Source organism: Chelmon rostratus, chromosome 20 (genome assembly GCF_017976325.1).
Source record: "Chelmon rostratus isolate fCheRos1 chromosome 20, fCheRos1.pri, whole genome shotgun sequence".
In the NCBI taxonomy this organism is placed as follows: Eukaryota; Metazoa; Chordata; class Actinopteri; order Chaetodontiformes; family Chaetodontidae; genus Chelmon; species Chelmon rostratus.
The window spans coordinates 17106020-17120260 of NC_055677.1; the positions used below are offsets into that span (position 1 = coordinate 17106020).

The 14241-nt window shown below is 43.1% G+C and overlaps 2 protein-coding genes and 1 non-coding gene across 6 annotated transcripts; 2 read left to right on the forward strand and 1 right to left on the reverse strand.

Moving 5' to 3' along the window:
* Positions 1–1585: 1585 nt before the first annotated feature.
* LOC121623886 (ankyrin repeat and SAM domain-containing protein 6-like) lies at positions 1586–10623 on the reverse strand. Of its 4 annotated transcripts, none has more exons than XR_006007849.1 (18): positions 10016–10623; positions 8768–8986; positions 8456–8657; positions 8116–8266; positions 7465–7509; positions 7130–7334; positions 6845–6951; positions 5855–6006; positions 5455–5692; positions 5322–5371; positions 4935–5129; positions 4654–4816; positions 4351–4571; positions 4039–4231; positions 3670–3737; positions 3300–3411; positions 2911–3007; positions 1586–2813 (listed from the first exon to the last, which is right to left on the reverse strand). XR_006007849.1 is itself a non-coding variant. In XM_041961398.1 (18 exons), exons 1-17 carry the CDS (start codon positions 10342–10344, stop codon positions 2970–2972), a joined length of 2688 nt encoding a protein of 895 aa, XP_041817332.1. In that variant the 5' UTR covers positions 10345–10623; the 3' UTR covers positions 1586–2813; positions 2923–2969. The 4 variants fall into 4 exon arrangements, 3 of the variants coding, with proteins under 3 accessions (XP_041817332.1, XP_041817331.1, XP_041817330.1); XM_041961398.1 differs by having other exon boundaries at positions 2923–3007; XM_041961397.1 differs by having other exon boundaries at positions 2923–3007; positions 3295–3411.
* Positions 10624–11957: 1334 nt separating this feature from the next.
* On the forward strand, positions 11958–14090 carry rps20 (ribosomal protein S20). The gene is made up of 4 exons (XM_041961583.1): positions 11958–12089; positions 12885–12984; positions 13168–13241; positions 13866–14090. The coding sequence occupies exons 1-4, from the start codon at positions 12087–12089 to the stop codon at positions 14046–14048; spliced, it is 360 nt and encodes a 119-aa protein (XP_041817517.1). The 5' UTR covers positions 11958–12086; the 3' UTR covers positions 14049–14090.
* LOC121624320 lies at positions 13027–13094 on the forward strand. The gene has a single exon (XR_006007866.1). It is a non-coding gene; the product is annotated as a small nucleolar RNA U54 (small nucleolar RNA).
* Positions 14091–14241: the final 151 nt, after the last annotated feature.

Sequence of the window (14241 nt, forward strand, 5' to 3'; positions counted from 1 at the left end):
AAAATGCAGCCAGTTCGAAAGAAATTAATTTATTAATCACAGGAATCTTCTTTCTGAGTCACTATCTAGATCACAGATTTTGTGAACTCTATGATCTATGCCCATTGTTCCTTACTACTGCATGCCGAATGTGTTGACAGTTACAAACATTATTATTAAATGTTATTCAATCCAATCAAAACCATATGCGAGTGAAATCAATTGGGAGGAAATTGAATGAGTCACTCCATTTGCTGCCCACATGCCACAGCGACGTTAATATATTCCAAATGTATTTCTCTCTCCTACAGTTTCTTACAGCTCGCATACTGTATGAGTGTACATCTGAGCACTCAATCTGCCACAGGCCTGGAGAGGAAAGCTTTCCTACGCTGAGTGATGCTTTTCATTAAACTCTACAGGAACCCTGTCGCCTGCCTGTCGGGCCAGTCTATATCCAGGTCATCAATAATGATTTCAGCAACGTCAGTGTGTTGCTATTTAGTCATGTTTGGGGACGGTCTGTGTTTCTGAACTTTGGCGAAAAGGGTTTGAAGAACTCCTCATTTTAAGCCGGCATATTTCTCAGCTGATCTTGATCACACGGTGACAACGGCTTCAAAAAACAACATGGACAATGGTTTATACACTAAAACATGTGTTCCTTTAAAGCCCCCCTCCACTCAAAAATGTGTTTTTCTTATTGTTGCTTCACTCGCATGTTTGAGCTTCACTGTGCAGAATGCTGAAAGTCTGTTTTCACATTGATCTGGTGACGGAGGAAAGCTTCTCACCTTAAATCTCCGTTCAACATGTGGACACGAGCAGGATTTTGTGACATCACAAAGTTCGGAAGCCAATCGTGGGCCAGTATGCAACTTACAACTTACAAGTGTGATACGGAAAGTTGAAACTTTCGGGCAGGTACGCTGAGAACGGCTTTTCAGTCAGGTTGTAGACATTTTTGTGCAGCAGCATATCTAAGTGAAATTGAAAAATATTAGCATATTTATAAATTATGGATGTTTCACACGTGTCAGACAAATCATTATTCTAATCAGAGTAGTTTAATGTCTTACATATGTCTGGAGGGGATCTTTGAAGTTTATTTAAAGGCCTTTATTATTGACTGCTAATTATGACTTAAACAGCTAACTCCCTGGAGGTTTTAAAGAGAGCCTGTGTTACCGTTGCTGTAATGCAGCAATCGTGGCCATAAATCGGAATTAAGGCATAACGGTAAATGCAAAAACACACTGGTAGTGTAGCACGAGTAGAGAAGTGTCACCAAGTCAGCAAACTAATGGTCGTACCAGACCAGGTGAAGATGATATTACTGCTGATGAATTAACCTTTTCATTAGTAAGAGGCTGTTAAAGTCATGTGGCAACTTTAGCTGAGGCTGTTGGATACATTACAGCTGGACAACACGACTGATGATTTATTGCATCAATAGAAGGTCACTGCCACCTTGTGGAAAGAAGATGGTTTCACATTAGGTTTGAATTGGTTTTGCACAGAGGTTTTACACCAGCAAAGCTAGACCCGAAACCTGGTTTCCAACTATTAAACCTGAACCCATAGATTGTATTCACTTTATTTCATCTCTCAGCATTTCATTTTGGACATTGTTTCTGCGTTAAATGATTCCATTCATCATCCAGATGTGAGTTCAGTTTTGAAAGCGTACAGTATATTTATTCATGTTTCCACAACACAGTACATGACGGAACAGGATGTGATATCGTCGGCATCTCATATTCAGCTGAGCCATCTGAACACTGTCACAGCACATGCTTTGGCTTTAAGACATGTATTATAAGTACCTGATATTTAGGGGTGACACCGTGCTCCATCTGTCTGCATGCGGACCGACTGTTCTTAGTGGAGCCAGATGAAAAACCAGAGGAGGCTCAGTGGAAACTATTGCTCAATGCACCTCTTTCAAACAAAATTTATACTGCTCATAAAAGGCTCCCAAAATGTTTTTGCCAATGTCTTCTCATCTCAAGTCCAATAAGATCTTAAGTGGTAAAAAAAACATATAGTTATTGCATCATCATGTTTATTTATTCATTACAGCACAGTCTTGACTAAAAATCATCTGTTTACATAGCGGCCCATAAACTAAAGACATAAACGTACTAATAAAAGCAGTCCAAGAGACTGGATGACTAAAAAAATAGCTTGGCTAATGTCCCTCTATCTCCGTCCAGTTGCTTTCCTCATCAGTGCACCTTATTTTTAAAGTCTCAATCACAGTTTTACTGGCTAACACCTGCTTCACTTTATTTTAATGTTACACTCATAATCACTCCCTTCTTTACTCGCGACTTGCCACTTTTACAGTACATATGCTCTATCCCTCACATTGGTTCAGATAAAATAAAAATCTCTCTTGGCTCACGCTCTCTAGCCTCTCTGTGTAACCCATGCGCTGCATTTGCAGTAGATGTGGCAACCCTATCGCTATGGTGATTTGTCACACATCGCCTGCTTTGTCAAATAGCAGCAGGAGACTGGACTCAGCCAGCCCTGTTACACCTCCCTTGCTTCAGGATCCATAACAGGAATTCTTTAAGGCATTTTGGTCCTGGAGGGTCCGACAAAGGCAGTTTATCAGGGCTCGTTTTGCTGCAGCGTCCTCTCGCAGTAACACCACTACTTGTCTGGGACACTGGCATCCAGAAGACTCCATATTATTCGTGCCTTGGCTAGAGGTCACCAGCGTTTTACTCTTAAGTACCTTTGGTGTTCTTCCTGGTGGGCATCAGGGCTGCTGGGTTACCTTTTGTTGGAGGAACGAACCTGATGTCTCATCCATCCCGTCGGTGCTGATGCAGAAAGGTGGAGACAGAGAAAATCAGACAAAGAGGTAGAGAAGCAAACGTTGTCTTTGGGTGTACTGGTGCTCCAACCTTTGACACTCACAGCGTGGTTCACCTGGTTGTCTTGGGTTACTGGCGCTACTACCAAAGGAAGACTGGAAGTTATGGATGGTCTCTTGAAGGATCTGCCTTTCTCGGCCCTGATGACAGCCAACAACAATCAGTCATTATGAACCAGTTACCATTTTCACGCGAAGATGAAGCTGTTATCTCACATATCATGTCCTTGTTGTTCCTTTTAACAATTTCCATCCCTGTTCAAAGTAATTCTACCTATGTCTGCTGGCTCACACTGTTAACTGTTTATTATGACATGAATGTGGGGCTATACTGTGGAAAACTGAAAGTGGAAAAAAACAAAACCATACGCGCAGACATCCCTGGAAACATACTACTGGAAGCATAATATATGTTTAACCAAATGCACCTTTCCTGCATTAAGCTCTGATATGGCAGCCAAGATCTGTTGTCTGGGTCCGTCTGTTTTAATGCCCAGCTCCTTCAGGTCCCCATCTGTCAGAGTCAGGAACGCCTCCATGTCCACCTAGAAGAAGAGAAAAGACAAACGCTGATGTAAACACTGTAAGAGGTCGCACGCATACAATTTCCAGTGTTTAATACAGAACTGTACAGTCCACGCAGGCCTTTCAGGCTCCGCAGTTCAGTGACGCATTTAGGGGAAAGCAGTTTCCTTCATGCTGAGAGCTCGTGAATCAAAGCATATAGAAACAAAGGAAAAACACACTTCATATTTGAGGGGAAAATGTTTTGGAGTTCCCCTTTGACATCAAAGATAGAATACCTCCTGTTCCTCAAATATGGGTTGGTATTTCTCGAGGGACAGTTTCTTCAATATACTTGACAGCTCATCTGAAAAAGACAAAAACAACATAGTATGATCTGAGGAAAAGAAATACAATGCGGCAGTCCTGGCCAGAGTGTTTACACGTAGATTTGCGTAGTGGTTGTGTGAGTCTGTGTCCGTTGAGTTTTTTAAGTCGAGGCCCCCGGTGCATGTTGAGCACATTGATGCGTATTGTTTTCCTGCTGTCTCTCATACATTTACAGAAATGGCCTCACTGCTGAATACATGTGGAATTAATGCCTGTCCTGCAGCTAAAAACTGTGGATACAGAACAATGATTTCAGCTTATGCTGAATTCAGCATCACCTTCATCAGTTATGGTTCCACTGCTGGAGCCACCACTGCTCTTGGAGCGAGGATGGGAAGAGGCTGAGGACAGAGAGTCTCCCGGCCCAGTGTGAGGCTTGGGCGTTGGGGAAGGGGATGGGGTCAGAGTGGGCGACGTGCTCTTAGAGGTGGAGGAATTCCCAGACTGAGGTCTCTTCTTCAGCTCCATCTTCTATAAAGGAATGAGGGCACAGTAGCACCAGTTCACTGACATGATAGGAGGCACTTGCTTAATTTGGGCTGTTTTACACAGTTACCAAAGTAATGACAGAAAGGAAACACAACACAGACCCTTCTCGAATGGATGTCGGAAGCAACCAGGCTGGGGTGGGCGTGGATGTCAGGAAGGCTAATATCAGGCAGCGGCAGGCCGGGTGCTGAGGGCGGCAGTGAGGGTTGGCTCTGCGTCTGGCTGGGCTGTTTCTCTGGAGCTTGTGCCTTCACATCTATCAGACCCGCTGCTCGCTTCCTTTGGGCTGCTATCTGGGAGAGAACGCTGTCTGCACTGCCCCCTGGTGGAAGAAAGAGGTAAGTAATGTCATCTAGTTCCCACTGTGTCAGAGTATGTTTGGATTTGTGAGGGTTTGCATGAACCTGAACGGTTGTGGGAGTCCCGGTTGATCCCTGCCACTCCATTGGAGCCTCCTGAGGAGTGGGGGGAGTGATAGTGACCAGAGTTTGAAGGAGAGGAGGAGGAGGGGCCCTTAGGGATGCTTGGAAACTTAATGGACCTGCTCACCACACGACTGATGGATGTCTGATATATAAAGGAGAAGGAAGGAGAAGTTAGCAAAAAATGCATGAATGCTGACAAACAAAGGGACAGTTTTACTAGCACCACCCCTGAAGACGAACTTTCTCTCCCTCTCACTCACAATATCTGAATTTCCGCTGCTGTTCAGCTTCCTCTGGGGTGGCATGGGCAGGCGAGGCGCTTCGCTCTTTCCCTCCCTGAGGAGGCGGGAACGGTCCGAGTTCCACGGTTCAAAGTTGGACGGAGGCAGGAAGGGAGGGATCACCGCTTTCAGTTTGTCATTGGGCAGCCGGGTCAAAGGCGCGCCACTTCTGAGCTAGAGGAGATGGAGCACACAGTATAATTACAACTAAACTACTAACAATCCGGGGCAAAAGAAGAATCACTTTGAAACATGCTGTTTCAGCCAAGCACGCTACCTTTCTGACATCCTACAAGTCAATTCACTCTGATCACAACACTGCCAAAGCTTGAAGAAATGCACAATGCACAAATCAAACACTCCTACCATAGTGGTTATAAGAAAGTCCCCCTTTTCTGAGGATGCCCTGCAAAGACCTGAAAAAGGAACACACGTCACATTTATAAATTCCCTCCACCACAGCGTATAACACACAACTTCTGTCGTCGCTGCATCTCACCAGCATCTTTGCTCTTGACCGCCCAGGCAGTGCTGATATCATTCCCTCCCAGGGCGGGAGTTGGCGCCAGCGACCCGTTGGACACGGCAGCAGGCTTCCTGTCCGCCTTCATCGTGGCATCCAATGAAGTTTCAGCGTCGTCTGGAAACGGAGCGAGGCGGTTGGATGAAAGGCCGTGCCTCAGGGTGTGAGTCAGCTTAAGCCGTCGGAAACGGTTTGACATCCGGCTCCACCAGGACTGGAAGGAGTCAAACATGTTAGCGTTGTGGGGTACAGAGATAGAGATAGCAGATTTATTTCCCTTTAAATTACTGATCCTGTCATTATTATTTTTATTCACACCTACAGCATGAAATAATACACTGTTTGACAGAATACTGATGTAACAGGACCTCTTTACCTTAAGGCCTCCCTTGTCGTCAGGCGGCACAGGGACGTTGTTGAGGGACTGTCGGCTTTTGGAGCGAGTCATTAAGGCTCTGCCACGGTGTTTCGACTTGTCCTTGTCTACTTGCATACACACTGACGCTAACAGACGCACCAACTCAGTGTCTGACAAAATCCAGAGCAGACAGAAAATGAATAAAGATTCACTGGGTTCACCTGGCACTGACTGTATCAAGTGTCAATGGTTTATTACAATATGATTTCAGTTTTCTAGCTGTGTTCTACGTTAAAAGACATCTCTCATGACGTATTACAAGCAGCAAATAACACATAAAAACAATGTCCTTTTACAGTAAAGTGCCACTATTGTAATGACCTTTTGTGGAAAGTTATTAGGGCAGCAACTAATAATTATTGAATCATCTATTGTTTACTTTGTTGCTTACTCCATTTTGGTCTGTTTGTCCAACTGACAGTCCAAAACCTAAAGATTAGCATTACTGGACACTAAGAAAACAAACACATATTATATAAGGCCATGGAGGACCAAGAGATGCAAGTAAGTGGACCTTGAGTTAAAAGGAATTTGTCAATATTCACATTTGAGGAACTGAACAGTGAATTTTGAGCATTTTTACTTAAAGAAAATGCAACTTATACCATTAATCCACTACCAGATTTGCTGTGACATTAATTAACTAATCCTTTCCTTCCCAATGTAACGTCTAAAGGGTTTCATTCCAGAAGAGTTTATTTATATTACAGAATCACAAGTACCTCTATACCCTCTGTCCTCAGTCAAAGTCTTAAGATAACTCCTTAACTTAGGAACAAAAGACAAATCTGACATCATTCTTTTCAATAAGATAGTGAAATGTTCATGTTGGATACTTGATTTTATTAATTCTGCTACTGATTACAGTATATTAGGAATGAGCTGTTTGTTCTGTGTGAGCAGAACTTCCCAAAGGGCTGTAAAACACGTTTAAGGTAGTCGGGGTACCTGGGTCGTTCAGCAGCATAACCAAATGAAAGGCTGTGTATCCATTCTTAGCTCGAAGGTTGACATCAGCCCCTTGACTCAACAGGTACTTCACAATGTCTTTATTACTGGAGGGGGGAGGGAGAGAGAGGAAGGAAGAGAAAGAGTAGGAAAGGACTGGCGATGCATGTCTGCATGTTCAACCTTACATTATCAAATGACTTCATACCCCATCACACTTCCTGAATTTATCAATTCCCACTGAATCAAAAGGTTTACCATGATATATCAGCAGCTCCGTCTTACCCATGATAGGTGGCCTGCATTAGAGCGGTCCACCCGTGGACGCCGTCTTGTTTGTCTATGTCGGCATTCTTCTCCACCATCAGCTGCACCACTTCTAGCTGGCCGCTCACTGCTGCCATCATGAGAGGTGACGCTCCCTCCTGATTGGACGAATTCACCTGAGTGGGATCCTCCTCCAAGATCTCTTTGACTAGCTGGGAATTTCCTTTACACACACAAATATGGAGACATAAATAAGCAGATCCACATACTTGATTGTGTTTTTTATTTCAGCGTTATCACCCATTTATCTTACAAACAAAACACAATTTCCACAAGTATTCAATGTAACTCACCTAACTTGAGTGCACTGAACACATCTGGTCTTCTTCTCTCATCGTCTGTGAAGAAAAGAGCGAGACGGAGGACAGAAGAGAGTTCTGATAACACTCTGTAACAACAGTCCTACTTGGCCAGACTCCACATAGCTCAGTATCATCTGTTAGCGCAGTGGGGTTATGTAAATAAAGAGAAATAACATCACTGCAGAGTTCACAGCTCACACAAATAAGAATGTACTGCACAAACAAAAAAAGAAGAAACAAGTCGAAGCAGAGATCTTAAAGATATAGTAAAAACTCTGAAATCTGGCAAGTCTTTAGTGCCCCAAGTAGTGTCTGCAGGTATTGCTTTCAGGCTGCCTGACAACTTTTGAAAAGTTACAACCCCCTCCCATCCCCAGTGGAAATTATGCCCTTGGCTCTTTTTCTTGATATTAATGCCCCAGTCAGAGCTTTTAAAGGACTGCGCAGGAAACCTGAGGTCAAACCTGATATACTGGTGAGAAGAGCCATTAAACATCTAAGAGGCTGAGAGCTACCACTGTTGGTTTCGCTCTCACATCAGTGTTAACTGCAGTGCAAGACAGCTAGATTCTAGCTGTGGCAACACACACACACAGACACTGTCATGCAAATTTGAATTTGAAGCGCAGAGGGAAGCCTTACCTGTCTGGGGTCGGACTGTTGTGATGGAGTCCAGATAGGATTTGATGTCTCTCTGTTTAAGCTGCATGGCTAGCTCAAAGGCCGTCTTGGACAGGACGTTGACTCGGTCTGGGTCAGCTCCACGCTCCACCAGCTGCTGAGCCACAGCCACCTTCAAACACACACAACTGTATTTATCAACTGATCCACTAACTCAAAAGAAAGAAGACTCTGCCAGTCGATAAACCGGCATGCCCCACTTAAATGCATTTTAAGTGGGGCACGATGTAAAATGCCATACACATTATTATCCATTTATCTTCTTTATCTATCAAACAATCCATCCATCCATTGACCCCACCTTCCCACTGAGGGTGGCCACCATCAGTGGTCCCCAGCCAGTGGTCTTCTGGGAAAAGTTGACATCAGAGCCCCACTCCAGTAGCAGGCGCACCGAGGCCTCGTGGCCATGCTGACATGCCACCATCAGGGCTATGATGTCCATGAATTCTCTCCCGCCTCCTCCTCCTGGACAGCCTTCACCACCTCCAAAACCAGCCGTGCTGTCCCACACAAAGATTAAGAACAGTTGTACAAAAGATGATATTCTCTAGACTGAGGTTTGTTTTTAATCTAGCAGGAGGTTTACTGCCGTCTGAAAAACAGCCCAAACCTGCAGCTGTTGTTGTTGTTGCCGTTCGAGACTGCCTCTGCAGCCACAGCCAGGTGATCGTAGTCATCGACGTAGGCCCCGCTCTCCAGGAGTAGCTTCACTACGTGAGTGTGTCCCCCACGGGCAGCCATAGTCAGGACACTTGCGCCTAGCCTGTTCCTTCCATTAATCTCTGCCCCGTTCTCCAGCAGCATGTGGGCGACAGTCAGGTGACCAAACCTGGGTGGAGAATAAGGGACACAAAATATGAGATGGATAGAGGGACCGAAGTACCTATCTTACGTATCCCCCCCAGTTTATAAGAGTTCATCAAATGTTACAAATGCATTATAGTAGTCTTCTCTAAGCTAAATGAACTTTCAGAGGGTTGAGAAGACATGCACCACCCAATTTAAGTTATGTCACACTTTATTCATTCCTAAAGGGACATATGATAAAATTAAAGGCATATGTGTGTCAAAGAAATTTAAATTCTAAAAGAAGTTATTGAATATTTCAAATCCAACTCACAATTCCAGGTCAAAGGTACAAACCAGTGATTGCATGACAGGCTCTCCCCCTCTTTCTTCTCAACCCTGGCTTCTTTACTGTAATGTACATTAACCTCTATGATGAAACATTTAATCATGCTCAAGATCAGGACAAAAGCAGGAAACGTGCATCCTAATATGACACCAGTTGAGCTCCAGAGTAAAGATTTCTCAAAGGGTATTTATCAGTTAATTTAAAAGTTTGATGCCGCTGACAGTGACAGTATTTTGATTAAGTCAACATTAACATACCCTTTGTTGAAACCATGAAGTTGAGAAAGATGTTTTCATTGTTACAAATGAACAAAATGTTAGAACATGTTGCTGCACCAAACTGGCAAGAATCTGGCAATTGCTTAACAGCTGCCCATGTAACAGGTAAGTGTTTCACACACAAATCCCCCAGAAATAAAACATCCTTCAGAATTAAAAAGAAAAGGAAAACTTACTATAGAATTAAAATGCCCACTGCCAGTAAAAGACTTCCTGGGTGTTATTGCATGACAGTTTCGTGGTAAAAAACGAATAAATTAATATTTTGTGTGTCTACACGATGGATTGAAAAGTGGCTTCTGACAATTACTACACTTCACTGTGACATAACTCGCCATCTCCGGCACAGATGAGAAATTAAATCGCCAGATTTTTGAATGGAGTTTGGTGTGCCCCTCTCTATGCAAGAGAACATAGTGCAGTGAGCTGTAGCCCGCAGCCCCACCTAGCCGCCTGCATCAGCGGGGTCCAGCCGTAGTTATTGCGGCTGTCCACCGAGGCTCCCTTTCGCAGCAAGAACCGGACCAGGTTCTCATGACCGCTGGCCGACGCAAACTGCAGGGCGGTGTTCCCCTCCTCGTCTGTACAGTCCACGGGTACTAGAGACAACATGTCCGCGGTGTTGCACTCCGACCCAGCCTCTGACCGCAGCCTGCTTTGCCGTCCGGACTCCTTCGAGGCTCCGGGCTCCAGGATCCCCCGAGCGGTTTCATAGTCCCCCTCGTCGCAGGCACGGAAAAGCAGCAGCGAATTAGCGGGGACGCCGAAATTCATGTCCTCACTGAAGGTGTTAACTCCGTCTCCATTCAACTCCGGTCAGTTTCATCGACGGTAACGGACAACTTTTCCTGTCACTTGGCGGCGGCCTGTGTTTGGAAATCATGACGCACAGTAAAATAAAGTTAAATCTCCGTGTTAAGGGCTGCTCTTCTTCTTCCCAAACACTGCACCCAGGGATTCATCTTTTATTTTCGTTTTTTTCACAATCAAAAACACTTTACGGATATCTGAACGGGTTTCGACTAACCAACTTCCTGGCATCTGGCCGGCACTGCCCCGGCACCGTTACTTGTTCTTACCAGATCTTACCAGCAGCAATACACCCACAACACAACACACGACTTCCGCTTTCGTCTTTCAAATGAAGAGCCTAACTATTTATGCCCATGCATAGATTCTTAAATTCTTTTCACAGGAGTTCCTCAGTTACTAGTATTTATCGTATGAGGGGAGAGTTCACTCAGTGCTTTCACATTTAACCAGCTCGCACCTTTGAACAGGGCCAAATGTAACATTTGCCAAGCAAGTTACTCGCCTAACATTTTAATGAGAAATTCCACAATATGATAAACTTCGAAACTTAAAACATGATGAATCTTACCATTTCAATATGGAGAAACAAACAACCAAAAAATATCCATTTAGAGGTAGACGTGTTCCTGCAAATATGCACAGTTTCCATAAAATATGTGATATTAGAAATAGTGGTCAATTATTTAACAGGCTTGACGGGAAGTACTAGCATGATTAGTTGTTATTATAGTTTTTCATACATGCATCAATTTTGATTTTAGTAATACGTAATGTGTCTTATTTTGAAAATCCTTTTAGGATGTAATAGTATGTTATTAAAAGTCTACCTTGACACCCAACTGGAAAAGCCGGCAGTTTTCGAGCGCGGACTACACTTCACTACCATCTGGCGGTCACAAATATGAACTACATGCTCTCATCCTTCCGTGTACCAAATCTGGTATTAATAATTATGCTTGTTCATATTTGTCATGTATAAAATCACCAAATTGTATCAGACTCAATGCTATCTTATTTCACTAATTTGAATAAATCTCTGCAACAAATTCTGTTACGATTTTTTTCATTTTTTTCTGTCAGGTGTCTTAGTGTCGTATTGTGTGTACATTTTTGAATTTATTTATTTATTAACCTTAGTCTGTGGTCTGCCCTCACACTGGTGGAGATGACAGTTGTCATAAGAATTAGTGGTCATAGTGAGACACTCCAACTTTCTTTTGTGGCCATTTGATTCATGCTGGATATTCATAGATAGATAGATATAGATATACTTTATTTATTTTATTCATATATATATTTATGTTGATATTAGTCATTTAGCACTAATTTATTGATAGTTATTTAAAAGTTGACAGTAAATTGTATAGTTGTCAACTTCTTCATCTCACTTGATTCCATGGATGCATTGTAAGACAGTCCTGAAGAGTTCAGCGCATACTGCCCTCCAGTGGTCACAGTTGGAACCTACAATGCTGCATTAGATGTAATTGTCAAGCAAAGCCACTAGGTGCCGCTGCGGATTATGTATTAGTCAAAAATACAAAAGAAGAAGTCACAGAAACCCGGATGAACAGTTCATAACCAGGAAACAGGCCTTTGCTCGGCCTTTTCGTGAAGAGCTAACCACGTTGGTGGAAGTCGTTCCTGGCTCACCGCTGTTCGCTTGAAAATTTTCCCGAATAAGTCGGTCAGGAGCATTCACAATGGTATGTGGTGCTTTAATGAAACTGTTCCTATTTTATACGATGCATACAGTCCAATAATTTTGTAATTACAAACCTTAACTTGAACATCGAATTTGTACGGAGCCCGTTGGCTAACGCCGACAGCTATTGTGACTTGAAGTAAGACGTCCCGCCAGATATAATTCACAAACTGGACTCTTTAATAATCTCCGTATTGACAAAGTGTTAACTCTATCAGTAACGGAAGCGAGATATTTCCCGATTTTTTTTATGAGTATTATTCAGAATTCGGCAAGTTTTGAAGTGAAGTTACACCAGCTGCATTTGCTTGAATTATAATTTTAAGCTTTAACATATAGCTAACCAACGTTAGTCCCTCGCTCCCATGATCTTGTGTCCAGCAAAAAGTCACTTTATTGTGAAAGTGTTCATGATAATTTTGAAAACTAAAAGTTATAGAATTGGTCGCAGAAAGTCGTGCTGGACGGGATAAGTTTGCATATAGGCTCGGACAGCAACCTAACTTGGCATTTAAAACAAAAAACGAGCGTCTGGACAATAGACCAACATTAGCTGACGTTAACTGGCTCTTGCACCGTTTATATGGCTACGTTCTTAATAGTGAACATACACTAATATAAATGATTTAAGCAAGACAGCATTGATGCTGTGTAATTCAGGAGATAACACTCTACTGGGGCCATCCGTACCTTGTCCTTACACAATCGTGTTTTAGTCCCATGTTACCTAAAATCCTGTGAATGTTAGGTCAATGACAGGTCCACTGTTTTGATAACTTGTTTTCCGTATGTGCAGGCTTTCAAGGACACTGGCAAGGCACCTGTTGAGACCGAGGTCGCCATTCACCGCATCCGCATCACCCTCACCAGCCGTAACGTCAAATCTCTGGAGAAGGGTAAGCAAGCTGAGCATAGTTGATGAGATGTGAACACAGACCTGAGCTATGAGGATAAAAATCCAACCCGATAAACCTTGACGACTGTAATACGCTATTCTGAGCCATGGCTATTAAAAGTAGTATTAAGTGACTACTGGTTGTTTGTGTTTTTAAACATTTTTTTTCTTTTAAAATCCCCAGTCTGTGCAGACTTGATCCGTGGGGCTAAGGAGAAGAACCTGAAGGTGAAGGGACCCGTCCGCATGCCAACCAAGGTACTGAAGCACATGGCCTGCACAGAAATGTGCATGTATATAAGGTGTATAGATTTCCTGTTGGAATGTACAATGGTGAGTGTGCCATGTGTTTTTTCTGAGGAAATGAACAGGCACCCATTAATGTTGAGTTAAATGGAAAGCAAAATGTTTGCTTTTTAAAAATACTGAATACGTTGACACACATGAACAATCTAAAGTGTGTCTGCTTTCTTCTTGGTGTTTCCCCACAAAAGCTGCACCTAATTTATTCTACCTGTCTGGCCTGCGTTCTTCTCTCACATCCTTTAAGGACAAATGTGATCAAGCTTACAGGCTACATGCTAGTATGTCACAAACCCGGAGGGTGCTTGATGTGTAAAGGGAATATCTGGACAGAAGTTAGACTATTCATCAGGTTTTTCAACTTCCCTCAACAATTCTGATTGGTTTAACAAACTTCTGGCAACCCAGAACATGCTTCTAAGTTATTTTCAAATGACAATGGCTGTAAAGTTACAGTCACATTACATTTATGTTCAAATCTAACGTGACAATACCTTAACAGGACTTGAGTTTTGCACAAGAACACAAATGCAGTGTGAATTTGGTCAAGCTAAAATCTGGCTTCTTTACCCCCTCTAGACTCTGCGTATCACCACCAGAAAAACTCCCTGTGGTGAGGGATCCAAAACCTGGGATCGCTTCCAGATGAGGATCCACAAGCGCCTGATTGATCTGCACAGCCCATCTGAGATCGTCAAGCAGATCACCTCCATCAGCATTGAACCCGGTGTTGAGGTTGAAGTTACCATCGCTGATGCATAAACAATGCAGATGATTCAATAAAGAATTGAATAAGGAAACTGATGTGCTGTTGTTGGCTGGGTTTTTGCAGTAAAAAGCTGAAGTGTGTGTGTGGGAGGGGATCAAGAAATGTACTATCAACCAGTAAACTAATTAATTTGTGAAACTGTATTGACTCTAGGAAGTTGAGTGAACATTGCATAATTATAATTTA